At 42.3% G+C, this 16,616-nt stretch overlaps 3 protein-coding genes across 10 annotated transcripts in view; all 3 read left to right on the plus strand.

Annotated features, from left to right (window-relative positions):
* LOC108088290 (heparan sulfate 2-O-sulfotransferase pipe) overlaps positions 1–16,616 on the plus strand; it is a 41,939-nt gene that overhangs the window by 18,778 nt on the left and 6,545 nt on the right. For 4 of the 8 annotated variants that reach the window (XM_017186018.2, XM_017186011.2, XM_017186017.2 and 1 more), the window contains exons 2-3: positions 1,407–1,573; positions 7,238–7,296. In XM_017186018.2, the coding sequence (XP_017041507.1) occupies positions 1,407–1,573; positions 7,238–7,296 (226 nt within the window). Of the gene's footprint in view, positions 1–1,406; positions 1,574–7,237; positions 7,297–8,206; positions 8,773–9,061; positions 9,483–9,666; positions 10,233–10,623; positions 11,099–12,805; positions 13,124–13,178; positions 13,424–13,481; positions 13,637–13,699; positions 13,940–14,007; positions 14,565–14,777; positions 14,933–14,993; positions 15,313–16,616 lie in introns of those variants that run through there. The other 4 variants (XM_017186016.2, XM_017186019.2, XM_017186013.2 and 1 more) reach the window with 4 other exon arrangements.
* LOC108088292 (heparan sulfate 2-O-sulfotransferase pipe-like) lies at positions 11,996–12,534 on the plus strand. The gene is made up of 2 exons (XM_017186022.2): positions 11,996–12,190; positions 12,249–12,534. Exons 1-2 carry the CDS (start codon positions 12,058–12,060, stop codon positions 12,476–12,478), a joined length of 363 nt encoding a protein of 120 aa, XP_017041511.1. The 5' UTR covers positions 11,996–12,057; the 3' UTR covers positions 12,479–12,534.
* On the plus strand, positions 16,241–16,605 carry LOC122320777 (heparan sulfate 2-O-sulfotransferase pipe-like). The gene has a single exon (XM_043209247.1). The coding sequence runs from the start codon at positions 16,338–16,340 to the stop codon at positions 16,527–16,529; it is 192 nt and encodes a 63-aa protein (XP_043065182.1). The 5' UTR covers positions 16,241–16,337; the 3' UTR covers positions 16,530–16,605.

Here is a 16,616-nt window from a genome sequence, read left to right on the forward strand (position 1 = left end):
AGTTGGAGCAGCGAACAGCGGCATTAAAAAGTTGCCAAAGAAAACAGTTTGCATTGCAATTTTTGCCCGGTTTTATTTTTCAACTCTCTTTAGGAGGTTCGTTGTTCGTTGTTGTTTTTTCTATTTCTTTGTGCTTTGTTTTGTTATCAACGTTGGGCAAGAGCAAAAAATATCAAAACAAAATAAAAATAGATATGTACTTAACTATATACTTTCTGTGTGCGCTTTAGGACTGACCAGGACCCACAAAAGGTTGTCCGGTCTGTTGCAACTCGGTTAAACCCTCCCAACTGGGTCATTGTAGTCCGCTCTGGCTTACCGACTCGAGCAGAAGTAATGCCAAATCTGAAAGCTGCGAATTCAATTTGATATGAAAATATATGCATAAAAAGAAAACAATTGCAAGTCGTTTGAACTAGTGCGGAAGCTTACTGCAGGAGAAGAAAAATAAAAATTTAAGAAAAATCTGAACAATTTTTGTCTAGGAAATGCAATATTCTACTAGGTAAATAAATACCTTTACTTATAAATAAATTTTAAATGACTATCTGATTGAGCCAATTCATATTTTAAACACATAAAATCTACGATAAATATGATTACGTATGTGTACATTTTAACAAGCAAAATGTATCTAAGTAAACAAATACGCATTGTACCTATTTTCGCATACCTTTTTTTAGGGTTTTAATTATCATAAATCCGATAAGTGATTTTTAATAAAACCATAAAAAGTAGACAGGTTAAAAAGTCGACTAAAAAATCATTTCAGTTGATTGATAAGGCATTATAAAGTCATAAATGTTTTTTTTAAACCTCCTTAAAGAAAATCCAACAAGAGCTGAACTGAATATTACAAGTTGTAAATACTTTTTTGAGGATGAGGATCGTTGCCTTATCATCAATATACCCCAATCGCCAAGCTGTACCGCACACCTGTCAGGTGCTCCATCCCTTGGAGCAACTCCCCACAACTCATCCCGCATTGTTTGTTAATTTCTTTTATAATTTTTGCAATTTCTCTCTCACTCACTAGCAGTGCATTTCTTGTGTCCTTTCGCCGATTTTTGCTTTGTTGTTTCGTTTTATTCCGTTCCGGCTTTTCACAACTTAATTAAATGTTGTCACAGCGCACACTTTGTAGTCGCGGCGAAAGGACCCTTGCCCCTATGCCACCTTTGTTGCCTTTGAATCCTGTCAGGGGGAGCCGCTCTGGCTGTTTGTGACAGCGATTCGAAGTGTAAATGAAATAATAGCTGCTAAAAACCAATTTGGCGTAAATTATAAAAGCTTAATGGCCATTATAAATGGAGAACAGCCCGTTCCCCGTTGCCCGTTTCCCGTCCCCCGTTCATTGAGCTGTTGGGTAACCTTTGACTAACCATTTGTTCACTGTTCTCTTGCAGTTCCGTGGAGCTGATAGCCCTGCTGGCTATTTCGTGCACCTTCTTCCTGTTCATGCACACAAACAAATTGAACAGTCGCCTCAAGGAAATGGAGGTGAAGCTGCAGCCGTCGGAGTTTTCGGCCCTGGGTCTAACGGGCAATCACATCAGCGGACACGATGCGGGCAGTAAGTCACTATCCCTCAGATTCAGATACCCACTTCCCCAGTTTCCATTTATCAGATGCATATCCAACGCATCGCACCTCGCCCCATCTCATCTCGACTCGCTTCCATCGCAAACAATGGCCACAAGGCCAGATTGCGGGCCAGAATTTGCGCTCGATTGCACCCGCGTTGCGTTGCCTATCGGAATAAGGCATCAGATTTGGACAGGAAGTTTAGCAAAAGGCAAAAACAGTGGGATTGGTGCAGGGTGCCGCCTAGGGATATTAGTTGCAGCTAGGAATACTCGGAGCAAAATCATCTTGAATCCTTTAATCCTTTCTTGGATCATAATTATTAGTTTAAAATTCCAAGTAAAATTGTAAAATAAATAGTTCTTGAAAGCTCAGTAAAAATATTTAACTTCGTTTTCTACCTTAAATTTGCTAATGTTTTAAATATAAACTCTGCTACACCTTAACGAAACGGTCCGATCCACCCTTTCAACCATTGAATACCGCCTTTGAAAGCCAGATACGGCCAATTGATTTTTAATTACCGCATTGACCCAAACCTCAAGCCACGCAAAAACGGGTAAAAAGAACCGATTCGGGGAGCTAAGACCTTTGCTTGTATTTGCAGGTACCGCCTGCCATAAATTAGTCGATCGTTTTAGACTAAATTAGTCCTCGTGAATTAATTATGGTCTGTTTGGTAAATGTAGCACAAAGAGTAAATATAAATACATGTGCATTTGTTACACCATTTGTGTGTGCTTTTGGTAAAGCACTAATAAACTGGCAAATTAAATTCAACATAATATATGGTCGTTGCATCCATAGAATGTTATTGCTGCAAATGTGTGCGGTGCACATTTTAATTACAATATGCATATGCGCATATATTTGTACATAAAAGGCTTCTTTTTTGTCAATATTTTAGTGCATTAATAAATTATTTAGGTGCGACAGGTCCGCTAGGGAAAAAGGTTAGGCCATTTTATGCGTGTCTGGGAATTTAACCTTTTGACATATAGTTAAGCTCGTTTTTATTTTCGTGGCCCATATAAATAATGCACCATATTGATTGTAATATTATTAATTCAATTACCAAGCAATGGTAATGATAAAAGCAACAAAAGGAAATTGGGGATTAATTGGTGTCACTAAAACCGGTTTGTGGTTTTCGCATTAAAGCCCAATGTTTGGTTTATTTTAATAATATATCATACGAGCTACAAAGTAATATAATTTTATGAAGTTTTAGTTCGCGTTTTGTACTTTTATAGGCAGTTTACAGCTCAAGGGAGTTGAAAATATTTCCATTAAGATCACATTACCATGGACCACAAAAGCCGTCACTTGACACCTTTTTGCATCGGAGCAATATTTGACGAGCATACTCCAAATTCCAAAACCAAACCGCACTTGGGAGCACAAACAATAAAAAACGCCCTAAAAAGAGCGTAATTGCTGGCAAACAAAAATCTCTTCAGATTCTGCCACTCAATAAGCGTCAGGCAGAAACCCCAAATTAGGTCTCTTGCAACAAACTAATAACGCTATCATTAGGCAACCGCGGAAAAATGCAAAATCGAATCAAAACTTTCTGGAAATGAAACCCTAATTTCCATGCCGGAAGTTTGGCGGGTTGCTCGGGCCGTGCAATTCCACTTGCAAATTAGGCAAAAGTTGCCCCAACAGCACAACATCACAACAGCAGCTGTGCCAAGTGATCTCCACTTGGTTGCTTTTCGCGGGGAAAATGTGAGTTGAAGGGGCCCGAAGAAGGAAAACAGAAGACTTCACGCCTAACTGCGGTGATTGCCAAACAACAACATACGATAAGTCAGCTGACGATAGCACTGTGGTAATTAAGGCTTTCTACGGGCCGAAAAAATACCCTAAATGATCAAACAAACTTACCCGAATAGACTGAAGTTAAAGAATGTCATTTAAAGCGGACAAAATTAACTATTTTTAAAATTCGATTCTGTAATTAAAGTATTTTCAAAATTGATGTTATTTGGTTAAATAATTGATTATTGCCTAATATAAAAATAACAGATTTTTCGATTCAATTTAGTAATTTTTATTTTACTTATTTTTGTTAATAATATTATTACAAAAGTAATTGAATAGTTATATTTTTGGACGATACATTTATTTACATTTATTTAATTATTCAATTTAATTGAACCCTAATTATAAATGAGTAATGTCAAAAAAAATACAAGTAAATGGTTTTCAAAGTAATTAAATTTATCACCATTCACATAATGAAGATTTAACAACTTGCTCTTTAAATAATGTAAGATCATTTATCTACATAATTATCTTTTTAGTAAATCTGAGATACCCTGTTCGAGGGAAAAGAGAAAAAGAAAAATTTCGCTGCTCAAGTCGATTTTCCACTGTGCCGTGAGTGATGATGATGATAATGATGATGTGGAAGTGGATAAAGTCGGGCCAGATGCGACGGCCATCCAGAGTGCACTTGTGGGCTATATTTGCCGCACAGCTGGTGGCATCTTCATTGTTGCATCTCTTGCATTTGCGTCTGCGCACGCGTCAATTGCCGACAGTTACAAATTGTCCCGGTTTGCCCCTCTCAAAAAACAAAAAAAAAACCCCAGCTAATGGCAAAAAGTACAACAAATAGCCGAGGAAAAGAAAATATTTTTTGAGTAAAAAGAAAAACCAAAACAACACCTTGCGACGGTGATGGAGTTTTTCTTTGGGCTAAAGACAAAACGAAATAAACAGTGTGAAATGCAGGAAAAAGGTTTACCTTCAGCCACTCGCTCATCCCGTCCATTCATAAATATTTCATTTAATTGACTCACACGACTTGGGGTCGAGTGCGAGATAAAGATACGTATATGACGACGTACTCAACATGCTCGTTTAAGCCATCATGATGATGATGACACCGTTTGTTGCCGTCGGCCAATGTCGGTTTTTGTCTGGCTGCGTTTTTGTATTTATTTTATATACATATGTACGTATTTGGCTGGCAACATTGAACTTGACTTAAGTTAATTAACGGTGCTGAACGATGCAAGCCAAGTTGTTTGGAAGTTGGTTAATGTCGTGGTCTAATGAGCAAATGGAGATGGGCAGGGGAAAATCTAAAGATTCTTATGTTGATTTCAGGAAAGCATAAATTAACGAAAAGTGGGTTAAGCGGATAATGTTTTAAACAGAAAATTTACCACGAAAATGTTAATTACCGCAAGAAAAAAGAAACTTTTCTTTCAAAAGTTGGCTATAGCTAAACATAGTGTGGGTGCCAAAAACATTTGAATTACCCAAAACCGCGTTGCTATTTTCATTTTAAATTAAACGAATACGACATTTTGAACACCTTTCGTTGGGTCATTAAATTAAATTAAATTATTAAATGATCGTTAGCTTCTATCAATACTAATGTATTATATTATCACAGATAACTTTTATATATTTTAGATATGCAATGCCCAATTACCCCTCCATTTTCTGTTACCTTTATTCTGCGACGTAATGGATAAACTTCTTTGTGCATAGAACCCTTCCCTGACAGGGTCTACCTGGCACTAGCTATTGTCTCTGAAATAAGAAACCAACCCAACAATTATTGGCACCTTTAAGTGGCACACTAACAACAATCTTAGCAAAAGTGTAGCAATGGCAACTTTGCCCCTGGCTAAAATGCATAGCAAACCAGTTCTTTGCGCTCACTACCGAACCGGGCAGCTTTATTTTCAATTAGACAGCCACTAGATACAAACTAAGCCACGGACCCAAACAAACACCCATAAAAAAGCAACAAAAGCAATGGCAATACTTACACCTACACAGGGAGAAAGTATTGAGTAGATAAACAGGATTTAACACTATGTACTAGAAGTTATAAAACGTATCTTGATTGGAATAAAATAACTATGTACATATTTTTCATTATGTAAACATTAATTATTATTAATGCACCATCATGATGTGAGCAATTTTAGAAACCAGTACTTAGCAATTTTTCTCTCTGCACTCCAAGTTCGCTAGGTAGCCAAATTAAGTGTTTTCGAGCTGAGGTCCAATTCGGTTGGAAAATGCAAGCCAGCAAGCAATTTGTGTTAGCAGGGGCGTTACCAAGAGCTCGGATAATTTCGGAGTCAGATCTTGAGATAGGGTGCGATAGAGAGATTGAGAAGTGAAACATAACATTAACCTAATGAACGTGGTGTTGGGTGGGTCCTTCAGATGCAGCTAAAAAGGGAAACAAAACGGATAAGTAATTAGTACAATACAGATATATAATATTTATTCAAATAATGTGGTTCCTTGTTTATTTGATTAAAGTCAGTCAGAGTGGCGTTAACAAATGCTTTCCCTTTGAAGTCTTGAGCTTCCACCTAAGTTTTGTCTGTACCGGCTTTTCTCTCTTTGAAAATCACACCACTTGAACTCAATCCAATCCGCACCCAGAATGAATTCACATATGTACTCCTAAATGCCTCATATTCAATAAGCTGCGACATATGCCAGGTGGTTCACCTTCAACGCACTGACAGTTCAAGTGGCCAATAACCGGAGCTAGGCTAAGATTGAAGGTCGCCTTAGAACAGCAGAGAATTCCAAGCAAAAAAAGCATTCAGAGCAAATGGAAGAGTTAACTGAACGGGATGTGACCCAATTTCCTGACCACACGAAACGAAAACACACAAAACTTGCAAAAAAAAAAAAAAAGGAGCCAAGTAAAATGTGACAAATAAAAGGAGAGCAGGCTTCTATTTTAAGGTTTCGACCGCAAAATGTATTTCACTCTTGGTTCAGTGACTTTGTTGTTGGCGGCTTTGCACAGAAAGTCGGCCGAAACCAGTTGGTCCGACATTTTCATTCACATTTTAAAGCGAAACTGCACAATTGACCAAATACAACGGATCTGGTTTAAAGGCAATTGGACTGGATATACGCAGACTTCCTTGTTCACTTCGCGGTGAATTATGAAATACTCGGCCATAAAAACCGAAGCCTAGCCAAAACAAAACAAAAGTAGTGCGACCGACCCATACTACACTTGAAAATCAAGATGTTTTCCGCATCTCTGTCTCTGCATCTCTGTGTCCAACTGATCAATTGCAGTCATTTACCATTTCGGCTTAAATGGTGTGGACTTCAGTTGGACAAATGTCTGGCATCAGCAATTAAATTGACCGCACGACACGCAGAAATATCCACTTGCATGCGTTTACTTCTTGGGCTGGGAAGAAATGGGGAAACCTTTCAAATCCACCGGGATGATCCCTATCGCATCCCAAGCGAGCCGGAAAAGTGAAAGGAATCATCATGAGCTTGCATATTTATTGCACTCGTCTTTATTTATTTATCATAGCTGTAAATGGCCTCAACTTCGACTTGGGCCTCGGCATCCCATTCAAATATTGCATAAACACTTTCGGGCCCAAACGGAAAGTAAAAGTACTCGGGTTGCTTCCTTTTTCGGCGTCAGTTTTTAAGGTCGCCGAATGTTTCAATTTAATTGGGGTCGAGATGATAACTGATATAAGTAATTTGGGCGATGTTAGGCGGTAATGGGATAATCGTGAGGTTTCTAATAAATTAACAAGGAAGGTTATTCACAAATGTGCTCTATGTTCTCCTTTTTAACCTCTTAGTTTACATTCGATTGTTTAATTATCCCTTCTTTTTTTAGAGCACGACGATATCAACACTCTGCATGGCACCTACCAATATCTTAAGAGCACTGGCCAGGTAAGCGAATTTCCATTTTATTTATCTCGCATTTGCCGCATCGCCGTAAACATTGTTGCATACATTACTGGTGGTTCATAAAGCGGATAAAAAGCAACCATCGATGAAAGTCCATCAAAAGCGACCGACATGTGGAACGGTAGCCTCAGCTCCTTGGTGATTGATATTGCATTTAGCCTACAGCATTTAGCATTTTGCCTGCCCAGAAAACCTCATTGTCTCTGTCTCCCTCTCTCTGTATCGTTCATGCGCTGTCTCTGTCGCACCCATTGTGTCAAGCGTGGATTCATTATCCGTGTAGCATATCCTCCTTAGACCTCACCCACATACAACACGAACAACACCCCACACACACTAGAATTAAACAGTTTAGCCAACTAGCTATCTGGTAGACTATCAGCTATCCCTATACCTACTCCTATCCCTACTGATCTGATTCTAGTTAGCTCTACACTATCCTATAAAGATCTCTCCTAACACTAACCAACTACGAAAATTACACTTCGACTCAGTCTTGGAATTTGTCAGTGCAGTCTTGTCTTTTTTTTTGGCTCGTTAGTTAGTTGCGACACTGAAGCGATAGAAAATCGATTTATAAAGATTAAAGAGTAAAGGTAAGTGCCTGTTATGGGGAGGATTATTATTTATGCCCACATTCCCAGCTGTGCGAGCAAAATTTTGCGAAATTTCAAAGATGATGGGATGCCCCCAGGTGCCTTGTTTGTTGCTTCGGAAAAAAATATCTAATCGCCAGCCGCTTAAAGTCTATTTTTACAAAACTTTATATGTTGTCCTACTTGTGTTTGACTCGTTTATGTCCGTGTGTCTCGGTGTCTGTGCTCCCAACTCCAAGAAACCCGCAACCTGAAAACTACTCCAACTAGCACTCCCAACTTTTGCAATCCGGCAGCTTAAGCACCTGACCGCCGCGCAGCTGAACAACACCCCTCGTGCCCAAGTAGACACAATATTCTTCAATCGGATCACCAAGACTGGCAGCGAAAAGATGATGGAGTTGCTCAAGATCCTGGCCAAGCGCCATAACTTTCAGGCCCGACGCGATGCCGAGGGATTCTACGAGATTGTCATAATGCACGACGCCTACGCCAAAAACTTTTTACGAACCGAAGTTCTTAACTGCAGTAGGGCCAACACCTACACCAAGCACGTGGCCTTCATTGATTTTGACCATCTGGACGAACCCTGGCCCATTTACATAAACATGGTTCGAGATCCCATCGAGCGGCTGGTCAGTTGGTTCTACTATGCCCGAGCCCCTTGGTACTTGGCCGAGAGAAGGCAGGTGTTTGGAGACGCCGTCCAAATGCCCAGCATAGAGTGGCTCAAAAAGGACTTTAACCGCTGCATCGAGGAGGGCGATCCCGAGTGTGTCTACGAGCAAATGGAAGTGGGCAACCTGGGCGATCACAGGCGCCAGTCACTTTACCTTTGCGGTCAGGTCACAGCGGTGTGCATGTGAGTAGCTGTCCCAGAGATGAGGTGGTACAAGCTTTAGCAGGGGAGGTTAAAAAAAGGGGAAAACGTGAGATAGAAAACCCTTTAATTTGAACATTTAATCGATGTGGCTATCGAATTTTGTTAACTTATATCAATTCCTTAGGGCGATTTTCCAATCGACAAGGCGATCCTTTCATTAAAATCCAAATAGCTCCCGTCGTCTTTCCTTTTCGTTCAACCCCTTTAGTTAAAGCCCCACCCAAAAATCTCTCTTAATAAGACCAAAAACTGAGTAAAACACCCACAGGCCCTTCAATTCCCATGAGGCCATGCAACGGGCCAAGAAGAATGTGGAGGAGCACTACGCAGTGGTAGGAACCTGGGAGGACACGAATATCACTCTTTCGGTCCTCGAGGGCTATGTCCCACGGTTCTTCGCTGGGGCCAAGGACGAGTATTACGCTTTGAAGAAAAAACTGGGAAACGTTAACCGAAATGCCTTCAGACCCACTCTCAACGAAAGGGCGAGAGCAGTACTCAGCAAAAATCTCACACGCGAAATCGAGTTGTATCAGTTCATCAAGCATCGACTCTATAAGCAGTATATAGCCCTCCAGCTAGATGAAAATCCCAAGCTGAGGATATAGTCACTAAGGATCGTTTTATAGCAATTAAACTATGCTTAAACATGTTGCGAAAATTTAATATATATAAAAACGTTGATCTTGTTTGTTGCTTGAAAACAATTTTTGTAACCCAACCGCTGAAAGCCTTCTTTTATGAAATTTCTGTTTTGTACTTGTGCCTATTTCGTTCATGTGCGTGTGCCTCTGTGTCTGTGCCCCAAACTCCAAGAAACCCGCCACCTGAACACTACTCCAACTAGCACTCCCAACTTTTGCAATCCGGCAGCTTAAGCACCTGACCGCCGCGCAGCTGAACAACACCCCGCGAGCCCAAGTAGAGACAGTACTCTTCAATCGGGTCACCAAGACCGGCAGCGAAAAGATGATGGAGTTGCTCAAGATCCTCGCCAAGCGGAATAATTTCGAGGCCCGTCGCGATGCCAAGGCTCTCCACGAGGTGGTCAGAATGGACGACGTTTACGCCAAGAACTTTGTTCGCACCGAAGTTCTGAACTGCAGTCGGGCAAATACCTACACCAAACACGTGGCCTTCCTGGATTTTGACCGACTGGACGAACCTTGGCCCATTTACATCAACCTGGTACGAGATCCCATCGAGCGGCTGATCAGCTGGTTTTATTACGTGCGGGCCCCTTGGGTGTACGGCGAGTTGGTTGAGGACTTTGGAGATGCAGTGCAAATGCCCAGTACAGAGTGGCTCAAAAAGGAGTTCAACCGCTGCATGGAGGAAAAGGATCCAGAGTGCACGTTCGAACAAATGACCCCGAGAAACTTTGGTGATCACAGGCGACAGTCGGAATATTTTTGCGGTCAGGTCAACGAGGTGTGCATGTGAGTAGCTGTCCCTGAAATGGGGGGAAAACCATTAGGAGGGGAAAGTCGATGTGTGAAAGAGGGTTTCAAAAAAGTAAAAATCGGTTTCTGTTCCTGTCTTTATAAATACATTTTCGTTGAAATTTGAAAATGAAAGAAAGCTATTGAAACTTTAAAATTCTTTCGCATTGTTTTATTATCAAAAGTAAATTCACCTTTAGTTTGTTAACTGAAAATGTTAAAGTAAATTACACTTGCTGTTACCCAAGAGATCATAAGATCTTCTACTAAACTTATATTTAAATTCAAGTCCCCTCTACTTTTCGATCAACCCTTCTATTTGTTGAAGCCCCACTTTAAAAAGATGGGTCCTTATAGGAAGAACTGACTTAACCACATCCGCCTGCAGGCCCTTCAACTCCCATGAGGCCATGCAACGGGCCAAGAAGAATGTGGAGGAGCACTACGCAGTGGTTGGAACCTGGGAGGACACAAATACCACTCTTTCGGTCCTCGAGGGCTATATCCCACGTTTCTTTGCCGGGGCCAAGGACGAGTATTACGCTATGAAGAAAAATCTGGGAGACTTCAACCGGAATACGTTCCGACCCAAACTTAGCGATAAGTCGAGGGCCTTACTCACCCAAAATCTCACACGGGAAATCGAGTTGTACCAGTTTATCAGGCATCGACTGTTTAAGCAGTTCATAGCCCTCCAACTGGATGCAGATCCCAAGTTGAGGGAATAGTTTGAATATAGTCAGTAAGGGTTCGTTGAAGAGTAATAAAACTATGCTAACTTTCGGACTGCTTCGATCTTTTCCGGTGTAATTCTAACCCTAGCTTGGTGAACTTTCGAATGGGCTAGCTTCGGTAGATTTCGCGCAGATTTAGCCTCATACAGCCTGTCGTCCATGCAGAAGGTTGGATATAATGTGCACGATCGGCGGAGCAGCGAGGAGGAGTTGCGGGATTCAACGGGCCATGGTCACCACCACGATCACCACTCGCACCACCACCATGTGCATCACCAGGCGAAGAGCGATGAGCACAAGCACAAGACGGCCCATGACAAACAACTGGCTGTGCCCGAAAACCACCGAAAGGAAGACGAGGTCCACTACGCGGACGACGATGAGGAGAACGAGGAGGAGGACGATGACCTGGCCAATGGTGTGGGGACCAGTGAGGACGAAAGTTTCAACTTGAAGGCCGACCTTCTGAACAACACCAAGTTCGCCGAGGTGGACTTTGTGTTCTTCAATCGGGTCCCCAAGGTGGGCAGTCAGTCCTTGATGGAACTGATGGCTCGCCTGGGCAAGATCAATGGCTTCACCCACGCTCGGAACAAGGGAAGTGTCCATGAGACGATCGTGATGAACAAGCAGAAGCAGAACGACCTCATAGCCGATCTGCTGACCCGACCAAAGCCGCACATATATAGCCAGCACATAGCCTACATCAACTTCACCCGGTTCCACCTGCCGAAGCCGATTTACATAAACTTAGTTCGCGACCCGATCGATCGCATTATCAGCTGGCACTACTACATCCGGGCCCCGTGGTACTACCGGGATATGCAGGCCAAGCTGGGCGAAAAGGCACTGCCAATGCCCTCGGATGAGTTCCTCAACCTCGACTTGGACACCTGTGTGCGGAACCACGATCCCCACTGCACCTTCACCCAAATGCAGATTAAAAACCCCGTGGGGGATCATCGCCGTCAAACGCTTTTCTTTTGTGGCATGAACCAGAAGCTGTGCATGTAAGTAGGAAACAGATAGGGACATTAACGCGCTCATTACCGAAAACCCTCGATAGGCCCTTTAACTCGGAGGCTGCCATGCAAAAGGCTAAGCGAACTGTGGAGACGGAGTACGCCGTAGTGGGAACCTGGGAGGACACGAATATTACGCTTTCTGTACTGGAGGCATACATACCGCGGTTCTTCCGCAACGCCAAAGTGGCCTACTACCGTAAGAAAGTCGAAGACTCTTCTCAGGACATTTGTGAATTTCCCTCATATTTTTTTAGTGGGAAAAGACCGGCTGTCGCGAGTGAATCGCAACAATGTCACTCGAATCGTCAGCGATGAAACTCGACTCATTTTGAGGAAAAATCTCACCAACGAGATCGAGTTTTACGAGTTTTGCAAACAGCGCTTGTATCTTCAGTATGCCGCCTTGAGCCATGGAAAGCGATTCGGGGAGGATGACTACCTCTTAGTGCCCGAACAGCAAAACGATTACAATGAAGAGTATTAAATTAATTAAGTGAGGACTGTATAGAACACATACAAATAAAAGAAACTGATCATTAATAGGTTTACAATACGCTTCTATTGATTTGGTTAAATTGTTGCAGCCTTGATCAACTTTTTATTCACTTTTATTTATTATATGTGTCTTCTTATAAAGACGATATTTGATTGCTTTGTGTGTGACTACTTCCCAAAAATATCCCTGCAAACACAGTCTTCGGTTGCTTTCTGTGTATTTTGAGTCCCAACAAGAGCTTTCTGTGTGTTTATCTGTACTGTTAGTGTCTGTGATTCGTTCTGTTTTCTTCAACTTTGACCTGACCTTTTGCAGCTGTGGCGGTTGAACCCAAAGTTCCTTAATAACACCAGGTTCCATATCCGCGAACTCATTTTCTATAATCGAGTGCCCAAGACAGGAAGTGAAACCCTGATTGAGCTGATGAACAGACTGGGTGAAAGGAATAATTTCCAAACCGCAAGAGCACCCTTTTCGAAGCCCGTTGGAGTTTATTGGTCAGTGGAGCGCCAAAAACAAGAAGCCACGCGCATTCTTAACCTGCAGGAGGAGGATGCCTTCGTCTATGTAGAGCACATGAACTACATGAACATTCGTCCCTTCCACTATCCGCAGCCCATCTTTATAAACATGGTAGGATAGAATAATGTGGCCCAGAAGAAATACCCCCACTAACCCCATTTACCAGATTCGTGACCCCGTTGAGAGAGTGATCAGTTGGTTCTATTACAAGCGCACTCCCTGGAACTCTGTGAAGATGTTCAAGGTCACCGGGAAGTTCGAGAACCGCACACATTACGTCAAAAACTTTGAGGACTGTGTCCTGAATCATGATCTTGAATGTCGATATGATTACGGAATAATGTTTAAAGACGATACTGCCGATCACAAGCGTCAGAGCTTGTTCTTCTGTGGACACTTACCCATTTGCGAGTAGGTAGCTTAGAGCTCTTGTAGGTTCCTGCTTAACGATAAGGTTTTCCCCTTCAAGACCTTTCAATACACCGGGAGCAATAGAGAGGGCCAAACAGAACGTAGAGCGGGAATACGCAGTGGTTGGATCCTGGGAGGATGTGAATGTGACGTTGTCAGTTCTCGAGGCCTATATACCTCGCTTTTTCAAGGGCAGCACGGAGCTCTACTACGGTAATGTCCTCCATAAAGTTGCCTTGCTGGAGGTGCTAAAAAGAAAACTCTGTCTTCCCATAGAACCCATCAAAGGTCTGGCCTTTCAGAAACAAAACACGAACCACTGGAAGCCTAAGATTAGCGAACGCATCAAGCGGATAATGCGGGCCAACTTCACCCAGGAATATGACTTCTATTACTTTTGCAAGCAGCGCTTGTATCGACAATACTTTGCAATAAATAGACATTTGCATTTCTGAAGAACTGCCTACGCCTTTCGTTTTTCCATTAACTTTACTCCCTATAACCCCGTAGCCTAGTTTTTGTGTCGATAAGGGTTTTTTCTTTTGTTGTACCAAAGTGGACTTAATTCTCTCCTCACTTTCAAGCTGCATAATTTGGACCCTGCCCATCTGAATAACACCCCCAAGGCGGAGCGTGAATTTGTGTTCTACAACCGTCTGGAGAAAACGGGAAGTCAGTCAATGACGCGACTCATCAAACAGCTGGGAGATCTACTAGGGTTTGAAACCTTCAGGAACATAGTTAGACCTTCTAGGCCGATGACTGATGATGAGGAGGATGAGAAGGACCTGGTGGACCAGCTCCTCGAACTGGGGGAACCCGCCGTTTACGTGGAGCACGCCAACTGGGTCAACTTTACAAAGCACGAAAATCCCCGGCCAATTTACATCAACATGGTTCGGGATCCCATACAGAAGGTGATAAGTGCCTACTATTATCAACGCCACCCGCTGATCTTCGCCCAGGGTCTAATGCGGAATCCCAATAAGCAAATCAAGAGCAAGCAGTACTTCGACACCACCTTCAACGACTGTGTGAGGCAGCGGATACGCCCACATTGTGTTTTTGACGCCCACAATCCGTTTAACGGAGATTGGAGAAGGTTTTCGCTTCACCTCTGCGGCAATTCAGAAATTTGCACGTAGGTTTATCTTGCTTGGGAATACAGTCTTTCGAACCGAAACCAAGTTTGAACAGGATGGTTGCTTAAGGAAATATTTTTATTATTATATTCTTTAAAAGATTGTCTTGAAATTCGAAGATTTCAAAGCTATAGCCGTTTGAACTTGGCCAAGGTAGAAAGCTTTTCTGAAAGAGTTATTAAGGTACAAGTTACCATGTCCTTCCTATTTAGGCACTTCAACTCCGAGACTACCACGCAAATCGCCAAAATGAACGTGGAACGGGAATACGCGGTAGTGGGTAGTTGGGAGGATACGAATGTGACCCTGGCTGTTTTAGAAGCCTACATACCGAGGTTTTTTACCAATGCCACCAAGGTTTACTATAGTAGGTGTACTCCATTTGAACCAAATTCGCAAGTCAACTTACTTCGAACTCTCTTATTTAGACACAACCGAAAAATTTACGATAAACACAGTTCACCATGACACTCATCTGGATAAGGACGTAATGGAGTATCTGAGGAACAGTTTCTCCTTCGAGATTGAGCTATATCTGTTTATCAAACAGCGTCTCTACAAGCAGTATATAGCAGTGCATAAGGACGAGTTTTAGACACCTTAGACTAAAGACTTTGAACATTACCAAATGAATAAAATACAGGGTTTTTTGCCAAATGATCTTACACCTAAGTTTCGAGACGAGTCTTTTCCTCCTTTCGCTACTAATCATTTTGATAGCTTGTTTGCTTGGATTCACTCTCCACTCCGCCTCCCATACCAGAAATTAATTCAAGGGCGACCAACAACCTTTGCAGATCCTTCAGCTCAGTCCCGAAAAGCTGAACAATACCCCCAAGGCCGAGATCAATGTGTTGTTTTTCAACCGAGTCCCCAAGACAGGAAGTATGCAGCTGATTGAGCTTATGAGGCAGTTGGGCAAAGTCCATGACTATGAGGTGGAAAAGGATCCCCAAAACGGAGGAGTCATTCCGCTGCTGGAACCCGCTGAGGAAAGCGACATGATCGACAATATTGTTAACTTTGAGGATGGCACAGTCTTCGCCAGTCATGTAAACTTTCTGAACTTCAGCAAGCACGAACAACCAAAACCGATTTATATCAACATGGTTCGCGATCCGGTGGAGAGGGTTATCAGCTGGTACTACTACATTCGAGCTCCGTGGGTTTTTGTGCCTGGAAGAAGGCGCAACAACCGCGAAATGCCCAACCCCAAGTGGGTCAACACCGAATACGACCAGTGCGTTACCAGTGGAGAAAAAGTGTGCACCTACATCGAGAATTCTCTGCTGGAGCACGTGGGCGACCATCGACGACAGACATTGTTCTTCTGCGGTCACAACGAGTTACAGTGCACGTGAGTTAGGTCAGCGTGCCCATTTTTCCTCTCAGTGATTCCTCGAACCCCTCTGTAGACCCTTCAATGCTCGGCTGCCCCTGCAATTGGCCAAAATGAATGTGGAGCGGGAGTACTCTGTGGTGGGAACTTGGGAGCACACGAATGAAACCCTGGCTGTTCTAGAGGCCTATGTACCTCGCTATTTTGCAGATGCTTCCAAAATGTATTATTGTAAGTTTCAGTGGGTATTCGAATGGAATACTTTTAAAATCAAGAAGGGCAAAATTTTCTATAAAACATTTTTCATAGGCAAACAAAACCTATTTTCTTGATTTTAAATTTACTCTTCTGTATTGTGTTTAAAATTGAGATATGTGATAGACAAATATAATTTACAGCGGGTCTGCATGTCGATAAACAAAATGTTAACCCAATGAAGCCGCATATCTCGCAGGATATTTTAGATATGGTTCGCCGGAATTTCACACGTGAAATCGAGTTTTATCAATTCTGTCGCCAGCGATTGCACAAACAGTATCTTGCCCTAAAACTGAACGATCTCAAGCGGGTGGACAAGTCATTGGCCAGACTGAGCGATGCCAATGAAATGGCCATTAAAAACTAGTTTTTTAGATATATTTTAAAGCCAAATTAATAAATATGAAGGAAGATTTTAAGAGGTTTTTCTTGTGGAAACAAAATGCCGATATTT

This window comes from Drosophila ficusphila, unplaced genomic scaffold, assembly GCF_018152265.1.
Source record: "Drosophila ficusphila isolate 14025-0441.05 unplaced genomic scaffold, ASM1815226v1 contig_106, whole genome shotgun sequence".
NCBI lineage: Eukaryota > Metazoa > Arthropoda > Insecta > Diptera > Drosophilidae > Drosophila > Drosophila ficusphila.